At 44.0% G+C, this 27,806-nt stretch overlaps 3 protein-coding genes across 5 annotated transcripts in view; 1 reads left to right on the top strand and 2 right to left on the bottom strand.

Annotated features, from left to right (window-relative positions):
- Nucleotides 1-739: 739 nt before the first annotated feature.
- Nucleotides 740-4,929, bottom strand: slc6a18 (solute carrier family 6 member 18). The gene is made up of 12 exons (XM_037264521.1): nt 4,509-4,929; nt 4,127-4,267; nt 3,921-4,058; nt 3,520-3,701; nt 3,342-3,452; nt 3,165-3,277; nt 2,964-3,092; nt 2,419-2,575; nt 2,096-2,300; nt 1,849-2,008; nt 1,371-1,533; nt 740-1,296 (listed from the first exon to the last, which is right to left on the bottom strand). The coding sequence occupies exons 1-12, from the start codon at nt 4,642-4,644 to the stop codon at nt 1,084-1,086; spliced, it is 1,848 nt and encodes a 615-aa protein (XP_037120416.1). The 5' UTR covers nt 4,645-4,929; the 3' UTR covers nt 740-1,083.
- A 1,208-nt stretch (nt 4,930-6,137) lies between these two features.
- LOC119130658 (sodium-dependent neutral amino acid transporter B(0)AT3-like) lies at nt 6,138-8,528 on the bottom strand. 2 transcript variants are annotated; one of them, XM_037264523.1, is made up of 10 exons: nt 8,373-8,528; nt 8,168-8,299; nt 7,905-8,086; nt 7,737-7,847; nt 7,563-7,675; nt 7,173-7,476; nt 6,868-7,072; nt 6,648-6,807; nt 6,410-6,572; nt 6,138-6,346 (listed from the first exon to the last, which is right to left on the bottom strand). In XM_037264523.1, the coding sequence occupies exons 2-10, from the start codon at nt 8,286-8,288 to the stop codon at nt 6,149-6,151; spliced, it is 1,557 nt and encodes a 518-aa protein (XP_037120418.1). In that variant the 5' UTR covers nt 8,289-8,299; nt 8,373-8,528; the 3' UTR covers nt 6,138-6,148. The 2 variants fall into 2 exon arrangements, with proteins under 2 accessions (XP_037120418.1, XP_037120417.1); XM_037264522.1 differs by having other exon boundaries at nt 6,410-6,807.
- A 2,213-nt stretch (nt 8,529-10,741) lies between these two features.
- Nucleotides 10,742-27,806, top strand: part of trappc9 (trafficking protein particle complex 9) — a 54,837-nt gene continuing 37,772 nt past the window's right edge. The window contains exons 1-16 of one of the 2 annotated variants that reach the window (XM_037263569.1): nt 10,742-10,847; nt 11,541-12,139; nt 12,674-12,819; nt 12,907-13,032; nt 13,596-13,622; nt 14,301-14,422; nt 15,032-15,157; nt 15,255-15,471; nt 16,874-17,017; nt 18,899-19,025; nt 19,485-19,630; nt 21,452-21,537; nt 22,344-22,470; nt 22,538-22,670; nt 24,147-24,310; nt 26,058-26,210. In XM_037263569.1, the coding sequence (XP_037119464.1) occupies nt 11,556-12,139; nt 12,674-12,819; nt 12,907-13,032; nt 13,596-13,622; nt 14,301-14,422; nt 15,032-15,157; nt 15,255-15,471; nt 16,874-17,017; nt 18,899-19,025; nt 19,485-19,630; nt 21,452-21,537; nt 22,344-22,470; nt 22,538-22,670; nt 24,147-24,310; nt 26,058-26,210 (2,428 nt within the window). In that variant the 5' untranslated portion in view covers nt 10,742-10,847; nt 11,541-11,555. The remainder of the gene's footprint in view (nt 10,848-11,540; nt 12,140-12,673; nt 12,820-12,906; nt 13,033-13,595; nt 13,623-14,300; nt 14,423-15,031; nt 15,158-15,254; nt 15,472-16,873; nt 17,018-18,898; nt 19,026-19,484; nt 19,631-21,451; nt 21,538-22,343; nt 22,471-22,537; nt 22,671-24,146; nt 24,311-26,057; nt 26,211-27,806) is intronic. The other variant, XM_037263570.1, reaches the window with a different exon arrangement.

Raw genomic sequence — 27,806 nt, 5'->3', positions numbered from 1 at the left:
CACGTCAATAGACGACCAATAGAGTAACCATTTTTTTTCTCCCATTGCTTTCTACAGATGTGCACATTAGCCGGACTGCTGGCCTTTGCCGCTGTTAGACACGTCCACGCTCGACCTCTATAAAGATTATTCCAAGTGAAGCCGCTTGTCAGCTGTAAATAATATACCATAGGCTTTTTGTTCTCGGGTTTGTCATTTGTCATTTTATGGTTTCCTTTAAGTCCTTTGCACTTTGCACCTACTTAGATCTCATCATAAGAGACAGCTCACAGTTTTGCTTGTGCGTGCGTGTACACCCCCCACCCCCCAAAAAAATGCAAGATGCTCACTGAGCCCATTTGCACGATCGAAGTTTCCATGTTAACAGAAGCCATTAAAAGGGATCATTCATAAATTAAGTAACTTTGGCCGACAATGCCACTGAATTAATTATATTTATATTTTTACATTGTTAGTATGATCAAATGACTTGATGTATTTAATTACTCAAAAGATAAACAGTGACCTCGTCCTCTTTTGACTTTGTAAAAGGGCTGGTTAATCACTACCTACTATGAGCGGGGAAGTAATTGAATTGACATTCAGGACATTATGCAAACATTTTGATTTCCTTTTTGGGCTATTTTTAGATTCCGTGTGTGTGCCCAGAATTTACCCTTTGGCCGAACGGTCGCAAAGAACCCTGTCAACTTTCTGCGGCTGCTATGGGCCTTTTTTTATTTTTTTGTGGTTGTGTGCGTTTTGAATTTTAAGGCTAAAAAAGCATTTTGTTTGTATCTGTTAAATAAAGTGCAGATGTACACCGGGTTTGCCTTTCTACATGATATTGTGTAAGTACGCTCAATTTTTATTGAGTGACATATCAATAGCCTTTGTCTCTCTAAAAAACATCCTTTGTAATGATGCCAGAATTCCTTCCCACTCCCCCACAAGTCATGAAGTATAACTCCAAACTACTCATCTCCCAAAAGACGACAATATCTGATTCTTGACAGAAGGTAAGAACACAAAAAAAAGCAAAGACGTGCGCAGGAGGTTCCTTTTCAGGAATGCAAAGATAGTTCATGATAACATCTGCAGAGGTTACTGCTCCTGATGTTTCTGCCTTTCGTTTTCAAAAGCCTCATTGGCATACGGGCTTAGTCCCCCTCGTGTAGAAGACCTCTTCCTGACCTTTTGGATTCCTTTGTAGAGAGCCATCAGTGGGATGGGAACCACTGGCACTGTACAAAGGAGGACGATTATGGCAAACACAAAGTCTGGGTAGGGCTTCGTCTCTGTTTTGGGAAAGAGTTCCTGAAGCAAAGGATGAAATTGTGTACATTCAGGAATCAGGCCATAAATGTGTTTTTTTATTTTAAGTTACTTACATAAGCAGGATTCCATGCAGGGTATGTGGGATGTTTCTGGGCTTGGAGGACCACATATGCAATTAACACGACCAGAAGCATTAAAGGACTGATGAAAGTCCAACAAAATCTCCAATAAATATTTGGCCTCTTCCCAGTCATGAAATAGATGTCTTCGCTGAAACTGAGGAGACAAAAAGGACATACAGATGAATTTTGTGCTGCAAACTGACTTGGATTGTGTACACTGGCGGAGCTAGAGGGGGTTTGGCGAGGGCACTGAACCCCCCCCTGAAATATGTTGATTATTCCGGGTATTTTTTCCACATTGTATCCATCCCCCGTAAGTACTTTACAATTTATCTTTATAGAGTATTTTTGAAGATTTTTTTTTTACTTTGTAAGTTTTTGTTTTGCTAAGATAACATTGACAACGCCCCCTCAAGGAAAATAATCCTAGCTCCGCCAGTGATTGTGCAAGATAAGAATGAATCAATACTTTCTCATTCCATAGATATAAACGACTCCAATAAGTTCAAAAAGCGCAATAATGAGCAGGGGAACCGAGCCCACGTAGCTGTTGAAGACTTCCACCCAGTAGTTTCCAGAACCCATGGTGAAAATGAGCGAAATCGAAAATGAAATCAAGCAGAAGGCCCCTGCGAATGTCACACAGAAAATGCACAAAATCATGGATTGGAAACAAATGCAGCCTTTTGACTTAATAGCAACAAAATGTCAGGTACCTGTAATAAGTGATTGGGGTACCGACTTGGGTAGCAGATTGAGGTCATTGAAGGGCCTTAGGACTCCCTCTGCGTTACCAAACATGCAGGAGAGTCCTAAACTGAAGAGCATTAGGAAAAACAATAATGCCCATATCTGCGAACCCGGCATCGCCAGTACCGCTTCGGTGAACACGATAAAAGCCAGGCCGGTTCCAGAAGCGCTCTGTGATTAAAAAGAAATAGTTCACATTTTTGTCTGGTACATTGAGTGCAATTAAATGAAATGGGAGGAAACAACCCGTGAGAATGCACAGATGGATGCGTGTTGAGAATGACTTCACCTGGTCAAGGAAAGTTTTCAGGACGCAGGGTATCAGTTGCAGACTGGCCAGCTCATCTGGATTTGTTTGATTCAGATACTTAATCCAGTGGTCGTAATTGTCCCTTGTTATATTCTGGTCAGAAAACTCAAAGTGGTTGGTCAAAGCCAAGATATTTCTGCAAATAAAAATATTTCAAGGAGGCTTAATAGTTAGATTCGAACGTGCCTTTGAATACTCTCATTCATCCAGCTAATTTATTCTCAGGGCATTTAATCGATCTCTGCTAAAATGTTCTGGTCATCTGAGAAGACTTTTTGGCCTGTCACCCGAACAGGCTTTATCAGTTCATGCACAAGGCTAGGGTAGGACTGCACTAGCCTCTGTCTTGATGTGGACACTCGACTGTTTATCTTCTAAGTTAGTGACACCCCCGCCCCCTCAAAACCACCAATGGTATCACCCACACCCCAGCTATGGCTGTCCTAATGTTGAACTAATAAAGCCTGATCAATATGTCTTCCAGACCAGTTCCATTTTGATCAATTCAATGCATCTGTACGTACTCTTTTAGACAGGTGTCAAAACCGGCGTTAGCTTTAAAACCCAGGATGGCAAAGATGGAAATGGCGGCGTATAGAGACGTGCCGCTGTTTATTAATCCAACGATGACTGCGTCCTTCTCGCAGTTGTTTCTAGTACACACAGAACAGTGCAGATCAAAGAGCGGACTACACAAGTACTCGTGAAGAGTTTCGACAATATACTTCTCATTAGCGTAGCTGGAGATCGCTATCAGGCCTCCAAAGGCCACGGAAAGCGAGAAGAAGATCTGGGTCGAGGCGTCTAACCACACTTGAGGGTTCTTCAGTATCTCCCACTGAAAACAGAGACATCAGGCTCTCGTAATGCTCAAATGTCCGCCCAAAAGTGAAGAAGCTTACATCAGGAGTGAAGAGATACAGCAGTCCATCTGCAGCACCGGATAAGGTGAGGGCACGGACCAGAAAAATGGTGAGTACCACGTAGGGTAAGGTGGTTGTCACATACACAGCCTAAATTGTATAACATTCATTGAAAGACATGGAGAAGTGGTCTTGACCATGTTTGCTGTCCACTGACCTTCCCCACAGACTGGATTCCCCTGATCATACAGATATACATTATCAACCAGGCGCAGGCCAGGCAGACCACCAACCACCACTGAAGAGAACCGCTGATCGAAATGTCAGTGGTGATGTTGAGGGTCTGACGGTACCAGAAGTAATTGACCGGAGTGCTCTTCGCGCATTCGTCATTCAAGCCTGCATGGATCATTGATAAGGTAACAAAACAATATCTGTGGTTATTGATTTTCACAAGTTGGAGAAATGTTTGACAAATTTGCCAAAAAACTCTTGATGTCAATTGAAAGAAAATGGGACCCGGGGTAGAGCCTTGGGGCACTCCTTTGGTAACGCCCAGAATAGAAGTGAAACTAGTCCTATGCACACATTGTGTTCTGGTTGGTTTCATGGAATTACCTGTACGGTTATCGTTGAGTGGACACTGGCTCCATGGCAGAGGGTTCTGGAAGGAGTTGAAAAAGTACCAAAAGACCCAGGCCAGGATGGTATTATAGAAATTGCACACCAGGAACGATACAATCATGGAGCCAATGCCTACGTGGAGAAAATAACATCCAAACAAACTCCCAATTTCATGTACCGAAATATCCCGGGACACCCACCCACTCCACCCAGGAAGGGCGAGATGTTCTTCCACACTCCGATGCTTCCTTTGCGGAGCCTCTGTCCAATTGCCATCTCCAAGTAGAGCAAGGGGAGACCCTCAAACACCAACGCAATCAGATAGGGGATGAGGAACGCTCCTGAGAATGCAAACAGTAGTTCTAACTTTCTGAAACGGCTCTTTAATAATAGTTAAGCGTTATTCTGGGCAACACCTGCCGTGCCAATTAATCAAGCTGATAACCCCCGCTGCACATTAATGTGATTCAATGTTTGTACAGCTTGACCTTCACTGTCAACTATGAGGAAGTGAATCAAGACCAGCGCTTTCAGAGCCGGCCGGCAACTCACTTAACGTGGGAAACGGAATAAGTCACTCACCTCCTCCATAAATCTGACACAGGTAGGGGAAACGCCAAACATTTCCAATGCCAACTGCAAAACCGATGCAGGTCAGCATGTACTCAATCTTGTTGTTCCATGTGACTTCCTCCTGCACATCTCTTGCTTTGTCCATCGCGCACTGGCCAAATATTGCGGGCCGATTCCAGAATTGTCACTAAAGTCCTTTAATGGTAACATGCACTAAAATGAAAGTTGAAGCTCTCCGTTTTGTTCTCACCTGAGTGTGGAGGTTTTCAATGTGCGGGGCTTGTCTTTTATCAGCTGCCTTTGGCTCTCTTGGGGGCTGTCCTTCGGTGTCCTATCAGCAGCTTCCAGCCAAGTTACTGGTGCAGATGACAATATAACCTTTGTGTACTCTTGAGATAAGACTTTTGGTTTTTATGACAGACATTAAAGCATCAAACAGCACAAATATGCAAAGATGATGATGGTTTAGTGACTTGCCAAATGGATAACCTGTCATTGTTTCGTTGACCTCAAAATATGCAAAACACACTTTTATGGGATTTAATGTCCCGTGCAGTATACAGGAATTTAAGGAGTATGACGAATGCGGGCAGTTTTTGCTTGAAGGTCAAATTGTTAACAAATTAACAGTTTTAAATATGTCAGCATCAACAATTGAAGCAAACTAATCTGGATGGAATGCATCAAAGCAAGAAAAGTAACCATTTAGCGCTAATACGGCCCCCTCAGCGCTTTCCCTTCTTTATCAGCTGTAACATTTTGTACTGGCTGATTTGTGCGCAAATCCGGAGCAGACGTTTGCAAAGGTTTTGCTTTCCGCAAATGCGTGCAAATTGCTCATAATACAAGGTTTTGATTCAATCTATTTGATGATGGGATATAAAGCTTAGTGGCCTAGTGGTAGAGTGTCCGCCCTGAGACTGGAAGGTTGTGGGTTCAAACCCCGGCCGGCCGGGTCATACCAAAGACTATACAAATGGGACCCATTGCCTCCCTGCTTGGCACTCAGCATTAAGGGTTGGAATTGGGGGGTTAGATCACCAACTGATTCCCGAGCGCGGCACCGCTGCTGCTCACTGCTCCCCTCCCCCCCAGGGGATGGATTAAAATCACCCGGGGATGGGTTAAATGCAGAGGACAAATTTCACCACACCCAGATGTGTGACGATCATTGGGACTTTAAAGTAGAGTTCCCCCTTCTCAGCCAAGGATGCAACAGAAAATATGCTCAAGGTGTATTTAATATATGTATTCACTCACGTGCAGCATCATCTGATAATTCAATTTGCACCCGTTCAACCCAGAAGGCCACACTTGAGCCCAAGCTCTTTAATGAGACACTAGTCATAAACCACCACCAGTAAAGCAGCCGTACAATCAATAAAGATGGCTAGTTGAAAATCGGCCAGCTATTTTACTACATTCTGTGCACGGTGTGGACTTTGACTTACACTTGGTATTTTTCCATGAAAAAGTCCAAGCCGTGTTACCCTTTGTGGTATTTTTCCATAAGTTCCAATGTCATTTGTGTGCCGAAAGTACCGACATTAAAATATCGTGATCATATCACTAACATGATGAAAAAAATCACATCATAAATTAATTCCATTGTATCAACATGCCGTTATCATGATGTTAACAAACTAGCGCTACATGGACTGCTGCTCCTCCTGCTGGGAATTCTCCATGGAAACCCTGTACGGGTTGACATTACGCCTGGACGTGTTCTTGATGCTGTGGTACAAAGCCACAACAAGGATGGGACTCAACGGCACGGAACTGAGCAATACGCTGATGGCAACCAACCAGCCCGGGTAAGGCTTGACCTCAGTTTGGGGAAACAGTTTCTAAAAAAAAAAAAGACATCTTTCCAAACTGGAAGTCAAATGAGAAATGTACAATTTGCTTACATAATCAGGATTCCATGTGCCAAAGGTGGGAGCATGCTGTGCCTCCAGAGCCACGTACGCAATCAATACTGAGATAATCATCAACGGACTGATGATAGTCCAACAAATTCTCCAGTAACGACAGGGATTCTTCCCGGTCATTAAAAAGATGTCGTGACTGAATCTTGAGGACAAAGAGGAAAACAAATTACTCTTTTGTTTTTTTTTTTTACAGAAAGATATAAGAAGAAATTCAGACCTTTTCATTCCGCGGACATACGACACTCCAATCACTTCGAAAAATGCAATAATGAGGAGGGGGATGGAGCCCACGTAAGTGTTGAACACCTCAACCCAGTAGTTCCCAGAACCCATGGTGAAGATGAGCGAAATCAAAAAGGCAGTCAAGCAGATGAACCCTGCAAAAAACAAAAATTGCAACTATCTTCTCACTTTCCATCTCATTGATTTTCACGTACCTGTCCACACTTCAACGGAGAGCCATTTGGGCATGATGTCGAGCTCACGAATGGGGTTGAGGACTCCCTCCAGAGTGCCAAACATGGAGGACAGGCCCAAGCTGAGGAGCATCAGGAAAAACAAGGTCGCCCATACCTGAGGGTAGGGCATCTCCAGCACTGCTTGGGTGAAGGTGATAAAAGCCAGGCCAGTTCCAGATGCACTCTAAGGTAAAAAAAAAGAGATGTTTTCTGAATTGGTATCAAGCCTCTGGCGGATCTACTGGAATAACATCTCAATCCAAAAAAGTATTTTTCAGAATTACCTGGTCAAGGAAGGTGCTTAGGTTACACTCTCTCGGTAACAGCGTGGAGTTTATTTCTGGATTTCCCGTCTTCAAAGACTCAATCAACCGGTTATAGGTTACGTTAGTCTCGTTGAGAAACTTGAAGTCGGTCTCGTAAGTCAGACTGTAAATCTCCTGGAAGACCCTCACGTACTCAATCTGACAGTTCTGCAAGTCGTTGTTGGCTTTGAAGCCCAGAATGGAAAAGATGGCGATGGAGGCATACAGGGATGTGGCACTGTTTGTAATTCCCACCAAAAGTGCATCCTTCTCGCAGTTATTGCTAATTTGCACAGAACAAAAAAAATGAAGAAAAGAATGCATAAGTACAGTACAACACACGCGACTTTGTCTATGACATCTTCTTACTGCTCATTGTTGTAGCTGGAGAATGCAATGAGACCTCCAAAGCCCACTGAGAGAGAGAAGAAGATTTGAGTAGCGGCGTCAAGCCACACCTGAGGGTTCTTCAGTATCTCCCACTGGGAAAAAAAAAACATCTGTTAAGTTTGGATCCGTAATGCTTAAGCAAGGAAAACTTACATCTGGGGTGAAAAGATACACCAGTCCATCTATGGCTCCGGGCAAGGTGAGGGCACGGACCAGATAAATGGTGAGAACCAGGTAGGGCAAAGTGGTTGTCACATATACTGCCTAAAAACAAAGGCAAGTTTAAATACAAAAGTCAAACTAAACATGTTTCCAACTGACCTTTCCCATGGACTTGATTCCTTTGATGAAACAGATATAGACCATCAACCAGGCAATAGCCAGGCAAGCCACCAACCGCGACTGCAGACAACCGTTGGTCTCAATGTCAGTGGTGATGTTGAGGGTCTGACGATACCAGAAGAAGTTGACCGACGTGCTTTTCTCACATTCTCGAGTCAAATCTGCATGGGGCAATTACAATGGCTCATTTAGACATTGTCAAATGTTCTTCGAAGAATGCTGAAGCCTTCACAAAGACACACTTGTGTCATTAACTGGACACTGGCTCCAAGGCAGAGGATTTTTGAAGGAGTTGTAGAAGTACCACATCACCCAAGCCAGGACCGAGTTGTAGAAAAGGGTAATCAGGAAAGACACAAACATGCAACTAATGCCTGCAAGAAGAAAACAACCATGTTAACACAACTCCAAAGAAATAAAGGAGTAAGGCATTCCATGCTCACCCACCTACTCCACCCAATATGGGTGAGACGTGCTTCCATGATCCAATGCTTCCCTTGCGGAGCCTCTGCCCGATCGCCAACTCCAGATAGAGGAGGGGGAGACCCTCAAAGATCAAAGCGATCACATATGGGATTAGGAAGGCCCCTGGGAAAGTAGCAACCCTTTTGATTGACAGCCTTCAACTCTTTTCAAAATGCTCAATGATGGCATCTTACCTCCTCCGTAAGTTTGACAAAGGTAGGGGAAGCGCCAGATGTTTCCAAATCCAACTGCAAAGCCAATCAAAGTGAGCAAATACTGCAGCTTGTTGTCCCATTTGATTTGTTTGTCTTCCGCATCTTCAGAGTCGACACGTTTGACGCCGTTGAGCTGGAGGAGGAAAAAAAAACACCACAAGACCTCAATCACAAATAATGCAGCACGAATGAGGCGTGACTGTGATCTCTTTTCTCACCTCTATGTTGGAGGGACTCTCGACCATTGCGCTTTTGTGTGTCATTGACTTCTTCAGGCGTGATTTTCACAAGACTATTGGTTGAAGGAATGATTCTGCAAAAAGCCAATCACATTAAAGTCATGAGCTGAAAAAATTGGGAAACATTGACTCCTGGCTGCTTTTATTGTTTGTCCATCAGTGGTGAGTTCATGTTCTAATTGGAGGTGGGAATTCGGAATGGCTGGTAAATGCAGTCCAAATGCAAGAATCCGTTTCTCTTGAACGCCTTTTATGTTACTTTTCCGTGTTGTCATAAAATATATTTTATAAGAATAAAAAAAAAGGAAAGTATTTAGTTTACATTGACTCAACTGGACTCAAAAATGAACATTTAAACACAAACAGCAGGCCAATACTTTATATACAGTACATTGTTGGCATAACTCAAATCATATTAAAATTAATGACACTAGTATTAAACCCATTTAACAATTTTCTTTTTATGTCTTTTACACATTAGGAATATTTGAAAAAACAGAAGTGTGAGAAACAAAGTCACTGACCTCTCCTCGGGAAATCCGTTTTGAAATGCACTGAATCACCAGGCTTGATCCTATTTATATATCGAACCATCTTTTATTCATACATCTTTAAACCGTTCCGTCTTTAATATGACATCACAAAGGTCACATTTTCTTTGACGGGTCTTTTGCTCAGTGTCATCAGAAAAATTGATTGCATTCATTTTTACATTACAGACATTTTTGAAAGATACATTTACAATTCTACTTTGTTGCTTTGCAGTTTAAATTTGATTCATTTATTCCCTAAATAAGCTTTTAAAAACATCAGGCCTGTCACCTTTTATGTTTATTAGTATTGAAGATGATTTGATAGGTATCTCAATACTTGGGGTGTGATACGATACAAGGATGATCCGATTTGAAAGTGGAATGATTCAATTCACTCGGATTGTGATTTGATTCCATGTGGTGCGACGATACGAATGAACCTGTCAGTGCTGTAAATGTTGCATTTCCTTCAAAGAATATTCCTCCAATAAAAGACAATTCCATATGTACCTTGATATATTTTAAACAAATGATTCTGTTCAAATTAATGCACTCACATTTTTTAATCGAAACCGATTTGAACAAAGTACCTTTTATCACCTGCATTTGAGTGCTGAGTGAGTTCTGAGACATGCATGATTCACCCACATAAGGACAATAAATATGAGATGGTACAGCAAAAGAGGAAAAGCAAAATAATGCTTAAAACTTGAATAATATTGGTAAAATAATTCATACACAATTTTGACAGTTGGTTTAGTTTTATTGGAAAGAAATTGGAAAGCCCTAATGGTATTTGATGATATAAAGATTTTATTTGCTGATTATATGATTATGTCACCGTGGGATAGTGGGAACGTAATTTCGATTTCTTTGTGTCTTGGCATGTGAAGAAATTGACAATAAAGCAAACTTTGACTTATATATATATATATATATATATACAGATTTTATTTTCTGATTATACATTTCTTTTATAATTATTTTTATTGGTTTTATTTTGTGAGTTAGTTTAGTATAAAATGTTCTTGTTGTGCACGGTTCACTTTATGTTGAATTTTTGCTCAGTCTGATATTTTTCTGTCATGAATAAGTAATTTTGATCAATAAAGGCCTTTAAAACCAAACTAAAGTTCCGACATTTGTAGCAGACGGATTATTGTTCTGGATGCAACAGGAAAAGAGGTTTTACTTATTCAAAATAAAAGCATTATTTTTTGTTCGATTGATGCGCTTTCAGCACACTCGATTTAAGTATTCGTTGCTGGTATAGTTATTATGTTCTCGTAGTTTTTAATTAAACCACTAGACCGCTAAGTTATTATGTTCTAGTCGTTTTTAATTGCACTAGTAGACCACTATGTTTTGGCGTCTGCTTTTATTTTGAAATTAAACTACATTGTTGTTCTTCCGTCGCCAACCCGTGAGCCGAAGGAGGAAGCTGCAACGTTTGACAGCTTGCTGAGAAAGGTAATGCAATGCACGAATAAATGGAATAGAAGTCATTATGGTGCCAGTTGAAAATATATGCACGGTAATGTGTGCTATTTAACCCTTTGGTTACATTGCAGCTTGAGGTGTTACCAACGTGACTATTGTGCACCGGCTAATTGGCTAAGCTACAAGAGAACTGTCAAATGGACATGTAGAACGTTGTGCTTGCTTGCATTTCATGATTAAATAATCCAATTTTCATGATTAAATAATCCAAACTCCTCCTGTGCATTACTATTTAACAGTGTATGTCTAATGTCAGAGCATAAAACGGTGTTTTAAATGTTAATTTCGAGAGAAATCTAATATTTATGATCATGTTTTTAATGTGGAAGAAGTCATTTATTCCACAGTTCTGCGTTAGCCACAGGTGATTCAAATCATGTTGTATTCGCATTGGTAGTAGCACCTGTGGCTAAAGCCGTATTCTGGCAAGGTTCTATCTTTCTGCATTTATTAATAGAATAATAGAAATGGAGAGTAACTGCAGATTTCTTTTTTGTCTTAACAAATAATAATTGTATGCACCACCAAGGTAGGATAACCTTTGCCTTCTGTAATATTATGAGAAATACTTTTTTTTTCTTTTCAAAATAATAGAAAAGTCATATTGTCCGTTTATTGTTTTTATTTGCAGTCCAGCACTCATACTTTTACTTCTGCCCCAAGGAACCACATGGGAAAATGAGCGTCCCCGACTACTTGCAATGTGCCGAAGACCACCAGTCAGTTCTGGTGGTGGTCCAACCTGTCGGCAATGTGCCTGAGGACCAGTTCTTCCAAATCTACAAGCGCATTGCCAGCGTGAGCCAAGTGACCATCCGGGACTCTCAGCGGGTCCTTTACATCCGCTATCGCCACCACTACTTGTCGGAAAACAACGAGTGGGGCGACTTCCAGACGCACCGCAAGGTGGTGGGCCTGGTGGCCGTCACCACCTGCGGCTCCTCGAAGGACTGGCCTCTGACAGCCGAGCGCTTCCACGCCCAGAAGGAAGTGTACGGCTCCACGCTTTACGACTCCAGGTTGCTTGTGTTCGGGCTCCAGGGGGAGATTGCCGAGCAGCAGAGGACGGACGTGGCCTTCTACCCCAGCTTTGAGGACTGCTCCGACGTGGAGAAGAGGGTGGAGGATTTTGTGGAGTCCATATTTATTGTCCTGGAGTCCAAACGGCTGGACCGTGCCACCGACAAGTCGGGCGATAAGATCCCTCTACTCTGTGTGCCCTTTGAGAAGAAGGACTTTGTGGGTTTGGATACTGACAGCAGGTGAGTGCAAATTTCGTAGCGGTGTCCGAACGACAGCTTTTTCTGTCCTTTTTGTGGTTGGGCCACAAGGGGGCGCTGAAGCACTAAAAGCTGAGAGGATCATAAAGCATCAACACAATGCAATGTTGAGAATGTTTTTTTTTTGTCGTCTCCCTTCATTTTTGTTTGTTCATCTTGCTTTATTTTGTTCTGCCTTTTCTTTTTCTTACATACTGTCCTGTGAGTTTATTGTTGGGTGCGAAAAGGTGAGACGCCAGTGTAATCCGTGTCCATCCCAAACCTCATGATTCCAAGTTGTTTCCTCCCCTCGGGTTAAATAACACAGATAGATTGCATAGACTTGGTGTGCAAATTGTAGCAAAAACAAAACAAAACCTGCTGAACTGTTTATATAGATGGCTGCAAAGTTTCAATGCTCCTCTTTGCCTATGCTCACCCCCCCCGAGTGCACCAACTCTCCTCCGCTAGCAAAATGTGTTGTATAGCTTACGCCCCTTCCAACGTGTCACCAAGTTCCTCGCTGTTGCTCTTCAGGCATTATAAGAAGCGCTGCCAGGGACGCATGAGGAAACATGTGGGCGACTTGTGTCTCCAAGCGGGCATGTTGCAGGATGCCCTGGTCCACTATCACATGGCCGTGGAGCTGCTCAGGGGCGTGAATGACTTCCTTTGGTTAGGGGGTAAGCGTCCGTGTATAATTTCAACAAAAAAAATAAATAAAAAATCCATAATATGATGTCCCTTGAATTGTTTTTGTTGTTGTCCAGCTGCGTTGGAGGGTCTGTGTTCGGCATCTGTCATCTTGCACTATCCCGGAGGCACGGCGGGGAGGACGCTCATGCACAAGGCAAATATCTCGCAACCGGTTGATGCGGGCAAACGCCACAGACCAGGTGAGAATGACATTTTTTGGGCTGGATATGTTTTTTTTTTGTTTTTTTTTAACTAATCCACTCCATCTGTTGCTTCCCGTGTATTAACATGCAGTTAACACGGCGTTCCGTTCCAATGAACTGTCTCACTTTGAAAATGGGCCTTTGTGAAGTCAATTCCCATGCTGCACCCTTCACTGAGCTCATCATAAAGGGCCGAGTGTTCCTCATTCACTTTTAATAATTAGGGCTCAGTCGGAGTGATCTGCTTTTATCCACCCCAATCACAGCAGATCACATTTTTTGGCAAGCCGCCTTTCTGGCACGACCAAGACGAGCGCTGCCAGCATTACAATCACTTCAATCATTTTATTCTGTGTCCTCCCTCGCCTCTCTTCTGATGCTTTTGGATGGTGTACGAACACTTCCTGCCCCATAATTGGCTGATTCGATATGAGTGCACGTTATTTGGGAGTAAATAAAGCATCGTCGGTGCAATGCTTTTGTTCATCATCGGAGTAACTTGGGCGACTAACACTGCTAACAATGCTCTTTGTGTCAACCTGCATTCTTTCTCTCTGTAGGGGCTCAGGAGGTTCTCATTGACCCAGGTATGATGGCTTCTAACCAAACGTAGCCGCTTCTAGCCGCTCCTGCATGCCTTCATGCCAACTCTTAAGCTCCTAGTTAATTAGTTTGATCATTGCTGTTCCACCATTTTATTTTTCTCATGCTATTCTTGAGTTGTCTGATTTGAAGGATCATTAGACATTTTTAGAGGACGTATCTGTTTTGAGGGGGCGGTCCTGTCCCATGCAAATGAGCCGCAGCCACTTTCTGAGACTCTTGAGACTTTAAGTCACATGTTTTGGAGGCACCAGCAGGTGGCAGCGCAACACAGTCCCAGAGGACTTGTGCATGCAAATTTCCACTTTTGCGAAAATGGAAACCTTTGTTTTTTTCTCTATATCCACTTTTAGAAGATTAAAAAAAATTGCAGCCTCGCTTTATTGACAATTCACAATCTATCTGCCTGCAAAATCTTCCATTTGTATTCAATCGTATAAAGTGCAAGCAGGCTTCTTGATCACAAATTAGATACGCCGCACGCATATTTGACACAGCTGGCCTGAGTGTTTTGTTTGCATTTATAGATTATTCACGCATTGAGCGGCGGAGTCAAGTCCCCTTCCGCTGGCTTCCTTTCCCCATTTCATCAAGTGTGGCAGCAGAGCGTGCCGTGCCGCCTTCCGCCCCAAACTAATCACCTCCTACTTTCCCGAGCGCAGGCGCCCTCACGGCCAACGGCATCAGCGCCGATACCAGTGCCGAGATCGGGCGGGCCAAGAACTGCCTGAGCCCGGAGGATGTTATTGAGAAGTACAAAGAGGCAATCTCCTACTATGGAAAGGTATTTCAAAAATATGGAATTTGTCATTTTCATATTTGACCACATAATTATAATCATACGATGCGTCCTGAGCACCAGGGGGCAGTATTAGATTGATGAGAGTGAGTCTGTGGAGTTTGTTGCTTTTGACAGCTGCTGTTTACCGCATTACTCACTCGGACATACGTGGGGGAATAACACGCGCACACGAGCAGGTTTTGTCTCCAAACTTTTATGAGCCAGTGCTTGCCATACTTGCAAGATGTGTCGAAACACAATGTACGTAAGAACACGATTGCAACCCATCCCTCGGCGCGACCGAGCACCGAATGAAGGCTCATTACCTGTCGAGGACCCGGAGCTTTATCTTCATTATTATAATTGACTTCTTTTGGGGGTACCAATTCCCCCTACCTGTAACTGGTTCTTTCACAATGAAATCACACAGCTATTCAGGTATTAATTGAATTTTAATAAGCAGACAATGAGTGTGGAAGTGCGGGGGAAATTAATGGAAGGCATGATAAATCCAATTTTTTTCAGTCTCACGGAAAGTGAAAAGATTGGCTGGCGCAGTCGAACGCGCAATTCACTTTGTATCAACCTTCTCCACCTTATCTCCCCTTTTAGTATAAGAACGCCGGCGTGATCGAGCTGGAGGCCTGCGTGAAAGCCGTGCGCGTGCTGGCCATTCAGAAACGGGCCAGAGAGGCTTCCGAGTTCCTGCAGAATGCCGTCTACATCAATCTGGGACAGGTACGCCATTTGAGGAGCGCTTATAAATTCAAAGTGTAAATATACAGATTCCAGCGGTGGAGTTAAATGGCGCCATCTGCTCTTCTCCCGCCGGCAGCTATCCGAGGAGGAGAAGATCCAGCGCTACAGCATCCTGTCGGAGCTGTACGAACTGATCGGATTTCGCCGCAAGTCGGCGTTTTTCAAGCGCGTGGCCGCCATGCAGTGCGTGGCCCCCACCATCCCGGAGCCCGGCTGGAGGGCCTGCTACAAGCTGCTGCTGGAGACGCTGCCCGGCTACAGCCTTTCCCTCGACCCCAAAGACTTCAGTAAAGGTAGGTCGCGTCACACGGGAATGATTTCCAAAAGCGCAAGCGGTAGTTTACAGCTTGTCCAGACAAAGACCGTTGCGCATCACCTCCTCAGGTTGGGGCCGTCTTTCGCCGAGTGCCTCTTCAGGCTTTTTGTGAATTCAAGCGCAAACACCCGGCCCCTTTCATGGGCCCTCGGCGACTCTGGCTCGCGCAGACTCTCGAGCCCCTCGGCGCTCGCCGCCGCCACTCCACAGCCTTTTGAAATGCTCGTGATATAAAAGATGGAACACAAGCGCTTCAAGGACATCCGTGTTATCTCCCGTGATCGCTATTTGAGAGATGCAGAAAGAGGATTGGTCTGATACAATGGCTCGCCTCGTTTGCCCTTTGAATGGCAACGAGCTGCAGGTTGATTGAGTCACTTAATGCGGCCGCCCGGGTTTTACTACTGCAATGAAAATAACACAAATAAGAAGCAAGGCCGCACGATGTTTTCTTTTTTTTGTAGCAGCCGAACATCGGGAGTACAATCGGTTTTGTGCTGCCAGCAGAAATGGCAAAGTGTGGTCAGTACTTGAGTAAAAGTCTTGAGAATAATATAACTCGAGTAGTCCTTCAAATAATTGCTTGAGTATGTAGTCAGTGAATAAATGGAGGAAATGCTGAGTCATTTCTGATTTTTTGGAAGATTTGAATAATCCAACATTTAACTTTCGGGGTTTTGCTGTGTCGTCATTTTTTTTTTTTTTGCGTCATTTTTTTTTTGCAACCTTCAACTTAAGAGTGTCCCTGTTGCTGATTAAAGTGATGAATGGTTGGCGCGGGACAAGGTAAGACCTCATCCAATTTTGGTGTAGCTCCAAATCAAAATGCAATGAAAGGAGGCCCTTAAAGTATCTCGTCCAATAATGCAGTCCTTTTTAACAATATAATACAGACAAATGGGCAAGGTTTGGAACGGCTCCAAAGTAGAATTGTTCCTTATGGGGGGGCAAGTGTGACTTGTGGGAAAAGACTGTTGTCAGCCTTTAGGCGGTCGGCGGGATGAGATGTAAGTTTGTCAAGCGGCACGCTCGCTGATGCATTCTAATGAGGCGGATGCACTTGACGGCGATGTGGCACTAATGTCTTTTTAAGTAGCTCAAGACCGTGCTCAAATCCCCAGTGAGCTCACCCTTTTCAGCACCCCAGTTTCATCTGACAATTCCCTTTTTTTCCCCCATCGTATTCCCCTTAACGGCGCACTTAATAGATCGAGTCTCAAAGCAGCACGTACACGCGTTTGCGGCAGACAGATGGAAGTTCAGCTCGTTTATTTGCAGACATTCACAAATGTAGCTTTGCGAGAGAATTGCATTTCGTGCACTCGTGGCAAACAACGAGGCACAGATGTGACTTTTTCTGCCGGTCATGTCTCCCGCAGGCACGCACCGAGGCTGGGCCGCCGTTCAAATCCGTCTCCTGCACGAGCTGGTGTTCGCCTCCCGCCGCATGGGCAACCCCGGCCTGTCCGTACGCCACCTGTCCTTCCTGCTGCAGACCATGCTGGACTTCCTGTCCGATCAAGGTCGGTGGACCACACGCGGCGACGGAGGAGAGAAAAGTTAGAGTGAAAACAAAAAGGCAGTGTTGCTCCTTAATTACATGTTCTATTTAAACCCAGTGAGGTGCTTCCTAAAAAAGAAAAAAAATTGGAAACAGCCACCCTGGCCTTTTGTGATAGCAGCAGCGCGCTCATTAGTGTGCGCGGCGCACAACAAAGCCGCCTCCTTTTTGGAGCGAGTGCAACATTGTGCCGTGACCAGAAATCCTGCGCCGCCAGTTTGAGCTTTTACCAAAACAGCGTGAGCCAGACAATCTTCTGGCCGCACAATTGAGGCCGGTCGTAATCCCCGCTTGGCCGCCGAGCACGTGAATGGATGCGGCGGGCGGAGTTAAGTTACGACCGAGATGAAACCAGCTTAGCGGACGTAACGTTTGGTTTGAACGCGAGGAGCTTTGGCCGGCAAACTGGATCAATTCACGTTCTTATTTGCAGTGTTTGAATCTGTTTCCGTTTTGTGTGGCTGTCAATTATGTACATTTATAAATTCGATCCAAATCGCGCGGCTCTCGCTTGACTCGAAAGGCCGACTTAAGGTAAAACACCCGATCCCATTTGCATCGGCTCACTTTGGGTTGCCAGAACATCCACTCCATTTGATTTACAATGAAGAGTTGTTGGCTGAGCTTATCTTTCATCTTTACTTTGTCCAACTTTAGACGTCTCTCCGCATTGTGTCTCATTGAAGATGTCAGGCAGAGGATTTTAGGTCGCCCGTGCAGCAAATCCAATCGACGCAATGTGTCGGAATGTTTTTGTGTACGCAAAGTTTCAGATGGAGATTGGCAGGTAATGATTTGTACATCCGCCACGAGAAATAACGCTTTCAGCCTCGAGCGGGATTAGGGAAGTCTGTTAAAAGCCTCGACCTTAGTTTTGATGGGGGATGATTGCGGCAAAATGATGAAGCGCTACAGGCGAGCTGCACAGCTTTAAGGTTGTTTGTGCATTTAGACACAAAAGTGAAAATGCCGATCCATCACGTCTCATTTAACCACACCAAACGTGAGTCGGTTAAATAAATAAAAATGAAATATTCATGGAGGTTGCAAGAGTTTTTTCTTTGGTAGCGCCAGTCAAGCAAATTTGCTGTGCTTTTTTTTTCTCGGTTGCGCAACAATGCTTTCAAAAAAAAAAAGATTAATCATGGTGGGCTCAGCAAAGATTTGTGCGTGTAAATTAAGCTTTTCTTGTGAACTCACACCTACAGTTGTATCCACTGGCGGTAATTTATCTCTTTTGCAGCGCGCGTGGAATACTAAATTAGCACATAACAATAAGTTCGACTCAGCAAACCAAATTTGTGCACGTCAACGCTATGCATCCAAATAATTGTCACGGAAATAAATGTGTGTGGGGGGTGCTACTGTACATTTCCAGTGGTGTCGGTGAAGCTCTTACTCAATCGGCTAATTATGGGTCATCCCGGAGTGAGATGATAAGAGAGAGTAAGCTTTGAAAAGCTCAACGATGCCGCGTAGCAGTCAACGATGATGTCATGAGCGGATGTGCATTTCGAGCATCACAATGAGGTTTTCATAAAAGCGCGTAGTAGCGCCGTTGAAATTCTTCGCAAGCGAGTGTCCTTTGACGCACGCCGGCCGCTTCCCAGCCAAAGCAATTTTTACGGCTGGGTGAGCAGTAATGTTCCTTCTTTAAAGCTATTCATGCTACAATAAGGCTTAACGTTTTTATTTCAAGACTCTGCGCAGTATTGCTGAGGGAGACTCACCTCACAGGCCATTAATGTTTGGCTTATTTATGGCACGCCAACACCAAACCTGCACAGTAAACAAAAAAAAAATAAATAACTTGATGTTTCTACATTTTTTTTTTTTTTTTTAGAGAAAAAAGAAGTGACTCAGAGCCTGGAAAATTACACCTCCAAGTGCCCGGGGGGAATGGAGGTCATCACCTTACCGGATGGCCTTAAGCTCCCACCGGTGCCTTTTACAAAGCTCCCTATTGTCCGGTAAGTTAACATTGTCACTGGATGAATTACACTAGTGAAATACACTCATTGGACACTTTATTGAAAACAACTCTCAGTGCAAGTAAGTGCTGACTCATCGCTCAGTACAATTGAGCAAAGCACCAGTCCAATAACAACAATAATAATCATGCTCACTGTGGCAGTCAAATTGGACATTATTATTTTTGTAAAGAAGGAATATTACAGACAGCACAAAGGCTTTCGGCTGCACTTATAATGACGCCAAAACACTACGTTTACCTCAATGAACCTTCCCAAGTTACTTTTACAGACAGTAGTAGTTCCTGGACAGCAAGTTGACACAAAATGGTGGCACTACTTCTGCCTGTACGTAAACAAGAAATAGGTCATGACTAGGTGTGGTATTGTTGAGTATTATTTAAAAATGCAAATTAAGTGGAACACAGAATATTTTCCCCCTTCCCCCCCCTCAAATAGGTCGGTGAAGCTACTCAACCTCCCGGTGAGTCTGCGTCCTCACAAGGTGAAAGGTCTTCTGGGTCCCAACGCCTCCACGGCCAGCCCCTTTATCTACTCGCCCATCGTCATGCACAACAGAGGAGAGGAGCGCTGCAAGAAGATCGGTAAAAGCTCTCCACGGCATACTCGTTCAATCAGCGCCGGCGTCCGTATGTCCTTGATATGGCGAGAAGGCGCTTGATCAGGCCAGGAGGTGCGACCGACTGCACAAAGGCGAGGAAGAGCCACGAAGGAATTGATTAAATATTCCGGTTGCCAGCGTCGCGACGGAACTCCGCTCGACTGGGCTCGCTCGCTCCACTTGAGGCTTATCTGGCACGGCCTTATCAAACAAGATGAGCATTTGGCGAATTTTATAATCCCGCCTTAATTATCCTTAGACGATATTAGCCGACGGCTGTTATCTCCCTCTGCAAACAGACGCTACCTGCAGTCACTTTCCGCCTTTGCCGCTTGTGCATTATTTGTGCGTTGAGTGGCTGTGATTTATTTGCGCAGAAATAAATCGGAATAAAATGAATGCCATTCGATTTGAATTAAATAAGCCTGAATTGTATGACGACTTTTTAAAATAGTTTCCTATCAAATTTGGATTTAATGTCACCAAGAGCTACTGAATTTAATAGTTATTATAGCTAAAGTTAGTTTGTTGAAGTTTTTTCGACATTTAATTTGCTTTGAGCGATATAAAATGCAAATAGACTTTAATTAAAACTACAACAAAAACTGCCCTGCCCGCCTTGAGTAATACACAAAATCTGACATTTTCTAAACACCACGCTGCTCCCCGAAGTTCCCTTTTTTTTTTCCGACGTACTACTTGAGGAAAACCCAATCCCGAGAGGAAATCCGCGCTTCCTCCCGGGAGCTCCCCGCCGGCTGATGAGGTTTTGATTGCGTCCTCACACTTGCGAAACGCATCTTGGAAGAACAAATGCAGTCCCGATGTGTTTTGACGCCTGTGAGCGCGCATTCGTCTCTGCGACTAATTCAAGCTGAGCTCTTCCCCCGATTGTCAGTTTTGTAGTGTCTTAACCCCACTCTGAAGCCGGCGACTTGGAAGAACACACGAGGGTCCCCGGTGGCTTGTGATCAGTGGAATAGACGCGCGAGGAGAACTTCATTACGCTCCCTTAGTGGCACGGCCCTCGGAGCGAGCGTTTACGTCCCCCGATGGTCATTAGCATTCTGAGACACGGCGGCGGTTGCAGCCGATGGCTGGCGGATGCGCCTCGTACGAGCGTGGGTGTTTTCTTAATCTCCGAAAGACACGATCGACGTGAAACAAAGGCTCTTTGCGTTCACTCTGATGTTTGCGATAGGGCCTTTTATCTGATCCGTTGTCATACGCGACGCATCCCAACGACGCGCTGCGTGTAAACACGATATGATTATTTATTTTTTGTGTAATGTTGATGTCTTGTGTTATCACACTGATGCTGATACTTAGTTCCTTAATCACAGGATTAAGGAAAAGAAACAATTGATTTTTAAAATGGATTAGTTTATTTCGATTGGTTGTCGATTAATTTTCACAGAGTACAAAGTCACGTAGTACAGTATTATCGAGTATAAATGTAGCTTTTCATTTCCCGAGATACATTGCTGGTGTTTGCTTTCTCTTGCCTCCTTTAAAAGAAACCCCCCCAAGGGTCTGAGACGCAGACGTCGCTCCGTATGCCATTGCAAATGTTAACGTTTCATTTTATGCTATCAAATCAGAAATGATGGCTACTCCACCAGCCATCTGCAATATTTGAAATGAAATGAAAGTAAGATTAAGCTCAATGTTATTATGGTGGTTTTGCTCTCTCAGTCTCTCTCTCTCTCTCTCCAACATTAAGTGACATCATTGACATTGTTCCAGACATTGTACTTATGCTAGACCACACAAAGCAAATTGATTGAGTCTGTCTTGTTTTTAGACTTCCAGTGGGTCCAAGGAGATGTTTGCGAGGTGCAGCTGATGGTCTACAACCCCATGCCTTACGAGCTCCGAGTAGAGAATGTGGTCAGTGGCATTGACGACACACTCAATTTGCCCATTGCCGCCACATCCAACCGCCGCCGCAAAGCATTCAATTTCCAAACACCGAACCCCCGTCGAGTCATACGTGTTTATGGCGGATAGCCCAATTAACATCCCTTAAAAGCTTTTCCGGACAACGTAATACTGCATCGGCTGGAGGTGAGAGCAGATTACTCACTGCTTGACAGTAAGAGGCCATCGGGGGAGCATCACACCGCTTTTATGGCTTTGCGCAACCTCTCCTGCCTGAATAGATAAGTTCAATATGGAGGCATAACCCCCCCATCCATTCATTTATTTATTTTTTGTAAATTTATATATTTATTTTCAAATGTTATTTATTTAATGTATTTATTTATATTGTAGGATAAAGTTGAAATTGCGCAATAGCGAGTCTTGCCTCCTTTTATCTCCTAATAGCAGTTTGATAATGTCAGACACAGCGATTTATTTAAGAAAAGAAAATTAACAGCTGCCAGCCCAAACCAAACAAATACCGGCTCTGATATTTATCTTTTTTTAATGGCGGAATGCGGATTTTCAATGCGTGATACTCGCCACGACTTTGCATTTACCTATGGATTACCCCAAGGACGTTGTTCATGAATGTAGGTCAAAAGCTTGTTCGTCTTTGGCGGCCTTGTCCTTCGTGAGGTAGCGTCTGCTGTTACCGATTGCGTCATCCATTACGCTGTGTCTCGTGCAGCGTGTGCGGGGAATGTAAATGCGAGGCCTTGAATACAGTTCGAGCACCAAAACAGCAAATCGGTGCGCCTTTCTTGACTTAGGGTTTGTTGACCTCCGGAGTGGAGTTCGAGTCCCTCCCCGCGGCGCTGTCACTGCCGGCAGAGTCCGGCCTCTACCCTGTCACTCTGGTGGGCGTCCCGCGAACCTCTGGCAACATCACCGTCAACGGTGAGTTCATGAATGGCCGACTTGGAAGGAAAATGGAAGGCTAATTGTAAACTCGGTTGAATCCAAGGGTACCACACCTCGGTGTTTGGCGTTAGCAGCGATTGCCTACTGGAGGGTCTACCCGGGGTGAAGACTGACGGATGCCTGGTTGAGGTCATCCCCTCGCTGCCTCGTCTTCAGCTCAGTACATCACTACCACGGTGAGTGGATCATTTGTATCCCTTCATCGTTTGCTTTGCCAAGGTCATGTTGTTTAGAATGTTCACTACTTCATTTTTGATGACATTTTGAGGATTGGGGATTAGTTCATTTTTATTGATTTGTTTTTTTTGTGTGTGTAGTTTGGCCTTGGTGGAGGCTTGAGGTGCAGCGCGTCCACAAGGTTTCATAGAAATTAGTAGTTTATGCTTGTTACAGATAAAAACAAAAATATATATATATAGAGAGATTTTATTTATTTTTTTTTCATTTTTTTCCCCCCCCCAATCTTGGGCAGTATTTTTCCCAATGCCGCGTATCCAATATTCCTCGTACATGTGCACAATGCTGCAGTAGTTTACAATAATATTAAATTGACATTTTATGACTAAAATCTAATTCGGTCAATAAAATGATATTTAGAGAGCGTTGTATTTTTTTTAAGGTGGTATGTGACGCAAAAATCTTCCAATCAGCGCTCTGACTCGGTCCCTAGACGAGTGGCCTTCGGCAAAATGAACACACTTTAATTTGAATCCTCCCCAAAATGCATCGAGTTCTCGCCTCACGTCGATAAAGTTTGAAAATTGTATTTTGCGTGAACTCTGGCTGACGAGCAAACAACAAAGCACCTTTGCTGAGCCATACTTGGCATGCAGAGGTAACGCCTACTCCGGAGGTCTATCGTGATGTCTTTTGTGAACTTTGTTCAATGGAAACCCACAATTAGCAGGGATTCCGGCAAGGGCACATTTGGCCTCTCTGGATTTATTTATAAGAAGCCGTCCCGTTTTGTTTACATGCAAGGCTTCCCCTGTGAGCAACACCAGAGAGGAAGGGAATTAATCGAACTTAGTGCAAGGAAGCAAGCGTCTGATCCCGGGGAAAGCATAACGCCGGCAAAAGCCTCGCTCACACCTTCAAGTACAGCACGTTTGATGTGGAATAGCTTTTTGTTCTTTTTCTGCTTCCGAGAGTACTGTAGCAGAGACGCGCGGCAAAGAGAATACAAATGTAATAGGCGGTCTCCGGGGTTCTCTGATGGACCTTCAGCTTGAACATCAGAAGAGGCTCCTCGGCATTCACATTTTTTTGCTTTCCCCCTGCAACAGAACTTGGAGTACTTTTCTTTTGTTGCTAAGCTATTGGTGTTATCTTTAAAGGTTGAGATTAGCGGCGTAATCATTATCGATAGTGATTTTTCATCAATGAATCGTTTGAAATTGTCCAAAGCCTTGAAAGTTCAGCTTTTCAACAGTTAGTATTCTCCAAGAGCTGTTATTTTCCATGAAAGCAGACTGATTACATGTGTTGAATAAAAAAACTTTGAGAAAACAATAATCAGCATTTTTGCCTATTTCGCATGTTATGGACCAAAACAGTAACTGATTCATATATTTTTTTAAATTGTTAGTCTTGTTTCTTTTTCGTAAAGGGATAGAAATGAAAACGTAAGGCTTCTTTGTATCCTCACTCAGGTCAGCCAACACATCTCAGCCTATGTCCAAAGGGGAGCTGTCCAGCACGGTCTATGTCCAGCTTTTCAATGGCGAGGGCCAGCAGATGACCATAACCTTGGAGAACATTGGTTCCGAGGACATCACCAGCTTGGAGCTCACCTCCAAGATAGTCACCACCAAAGGTAAGTAGCTACGTCCCAGCTTTATTAGGGCATATCATTTCGAACAATTCTAAAATGCACTCGTGTTGTTTTTAGCTCCGCCTCCTTTCACGTCACTTGCGTCGGACACGTGCCGGCGTCCTCAGATCAATGCGGTCACTCGTCATTATTTTGCAGTCTGACTTTCAGTCTAGCCTTTTTTTTTTTTTCTTTTCTCCCCATGTCGTTCTCAGTCAGTGTGAAAAATGCGGCGCTATTTTTAGAAAGAACCCGTTTCAACTTGTGCAGGTGATGTGGCGTATCGCCATTGAAGCACTTCAGACTGTCCTTGCCGCCTATAAATGACTGTCATTGTTATTTTATGATGCAGGTTAGCTGCCGTCCTCGAGTTTGTTACAATTACTTTCATGTCACCTCAACTTAAAAATTGACTCTGTCTCGCTCAGTTTTTTCATGACACTTAGTTTCTTCCCGTCATGATAGTTTAAGCAATTAAGGGCATTTTAATGTCAATATGTGGATGTTGTGACAAACGTTTTTTTTTAATTTTTTTTGGGCCTTGTCCCTCTTTTAATTGGTTTTTAATCGTTTTTGTTTTGCCGCAAGTGTCGCTTTTAATTGGAACCAATGAAAGCGCTGGTGAAAATAACAAAAAGTAATTGTTTTGTTATTCGTTTTCTCTGTGAAAGTTTCGTGAAATGAACCGAGCGATTTTGAACAGGAATTTGCGAACGCCGGACGCCGCAACAAAAATAATAGCCTCATTTTATTTCGTTTTGATTCCTATAGAGGAAGCAGATTTGTCAAGGATGACAAATTAAAGGTCAGATGTAGAGGCCACGGTGTCACAAGACAGCACCATGGCGACGAGCTGCATCATCAGTGGCCTTCACGCGCCTCCCAGCCACTAAAACGACAGCCTGGATTGTTTCCTTCGGGTTTCTCACTCGTGGCACAATTCTGAATTCTCAGCAAGTGCCAGATGAATAAAAGATGTGCGAGTCACCATGGGAAGACACGGAGGGAGGGACAAAAAGATTTGTGTTTCCGTAGCATGAGCCACATTAGCGCAAGGCAGCCTCTTCTCGGTCTCAAAAGTTTGAGCTGACCAATTTAAACTCCCGCGTTTGACAATTTAATGAAGCGTTAACACAAATGTGCGTCTGCCAAATAAATGAAAAGTAAATTGATCTCTCCGCTCACTCATCTCTTGAATTCATGAATTTGTAAAGATGGGTGCTATTCATAAAAAAATGCATCCCCCGTTGAAAGAGTTAGCAACGCGGATGCAGATCTGGCGGCTTCAAAATCCGCCCGCCTGTTGCTCCCTTCCCGGCGACAAGGAGTGGCTCACCTGCACGGAATGAACACGCGCTTTATTCAGGTGATGCATCATTCATTTGACGCCCGAGGCTCAAGTGGATGCAGCTGAGTCACTCGTCGCCGGCGTAAATTAGAGCCTGGCGTCGTCGTGCTGCAGACCGGCAGGAGCGCAGCCGGCCAATCAGCAGCTTTGTTATCCCCCAAGGCGAAGAAAACGCACAAATTATACTACTAGCCTGCTGCCACAATGCATTTCTTTTGTTTTGGACAATCCATTCTGGACAGCCATGTGTAAACTCCCAACATATGGCACTTCACCTAACCCGGCCTGCTACGATGAAGCTTTTAAAACCCGCCATAAAGAAAAGAAATTCATGTACTCTCAAACCGCTTTAAGCAAATATATTTTCAAATAAGCTTTTTTGTGTATCCTTTATGTTTGCAGAGAAAGTGTTTGGGGATTTTCTGAGTTGGCACCTGGACGAAGTGGCGTCTCACATGCCGCTTAAGCCCGGCCAGGTTGTTACGCTAACAGTCGACATTAACGTCAAACTGGACTTCTCTGGCCAGGAGAACTTGTTGCAGGACCTTAATGACGGTAAGAAATATTTGTTGTTAGTCGCAGAGGATAAAGAATATTCATCTGGTTTGTTTAGTCTTTATTTTTTGTCACGTGACGCTCGACATGCATAGTTTGTGATCCTGTCGTTGATTGCGAAGCCAATCAGAGCAACTTTTTGTGCACTATTTGTGCCAGCGTACACGACGAGAGCGGACGTGCCCTAATGGACCGCAGAGGAGACGAGAGCCGCGGTTCCATTTCCCTTTGCCCGCTAATGAGGATCAGGCTGCCTTATTTCACATTCGGCGTAACAAGAGAGAGGTCTTTAAGGTCCCTATACCTTTAGCTCGCTCGCCATATCCTGGCCTCTCCTCTCATTTGTATTCCAAATTTGAAGGGAGAGAAAAAAAAGTCTGACCTTCTTCGCTGCCTGTGAGCTCGCTCAATGTGCTCCTTCCTTTCTGTTTTTTTTTCCCCCTCAAGTTCAAGCTCAAACTCTTTCTTTCCCTCCTCGCTCCAGACGCCTCCCCCTTGCGACTGTTGAACCTCTCGCTCCGATAAATATTTATGAGGGGACCCATATGGACTGACGCCTGCAACACACCGATTTCCGCTCGGCGCGCGCGTGTGTTTGGCCGACGTAGATGAGTGACAGAGTAAACACGTGCCGCGCTGGGTGTTTAGCTTCCTTCATGAGGTCATTTCAACGATACCGTTGCACTGTTTTTAATTAGCTGAGGAATAATCGAGGCCCTGAATAAAGGAGATAAGGCGTGGTACTGCCCAAGACGAAGCCTCCGACTGCTGTTGCTATGACGCAGTGATGCAGGTCTTCAGTCAACTCATTTGATGGGGTGTCAATTAAATTGCATTATTAAGAGTGGATGAATTTTTTAAAAAAAAGCAGCCATTCATTATTATATTATATTATATTATATTATATTAATTTGTAGAGGCTGCATTGCAACCCACTGGCACTAACTCTGCATGCATGAACCCCCCCATACCCCAATATAGTCCCCCCCCCCTCCCCCAACTCAGTGAGCTCTAGCCAAACCAATCACTGCGTGGTGCCGTAACATGCACCACCAGCAGTGCACTGATGTGTGAATGTCATCACACACCAGATATAAAAGAGAACAGAAAGAAAAAAAAAAAAGAAAAAAACCTTCAGTCTGCTGTGAAACGCTAAGAGATTTGCCTGGCAGTCAAACAGCATTTTGGGACCTCGCTTGGCGTAAACTTGAATGCGACAGACGTTCGTTCATCTTCCAAAGTTACTGCTATTGCCCGTGATTACATTTGTTTTCACTCAAAACTAAACACAGTTAATCCCTTTCAAGCATAGGTGGCTTAGGCGTCATATGGCTTCCGTTATACTCACTGCAACGCTGTGTCGTCCAAATGGAAAAAAGAGAGAAGTCTGCAACAGTCTGGGCAGAATTTCTCATCCAAGCATGAATTATGTTTGCTTCTTTGCTACACTGTTCCCTGATAAAAATGAATAGCTAAGTCTCTCAGTGACTAATGGAAAGGTCCACTAACATCGAATATGAACTATATGTGTTTACAACCTCATTCATTCCATTTAGCTGCTACTCTGAAAACAAGACTCGCTATGCAAATTCATGA

The sequence above is a fragment of the Syngnathus acus genome, chromosome 11 (assembly GCF_901709675.1).
Source record: "Syngnathus acus chromosome 11, fSynAcu1.2, whole genome shotgun sequence".
Lineage (NCBI taxonomy): Eukaryota > Metazoa > Chordata > Actinopteri > Syngnathiformes > Syngnathidae > Syngnathus > Syngnathus acus.
Note: the sequence above shows the minus strand (reverse complement) of the source record. Positions and strands in the feature narration are given on the sequence as shown.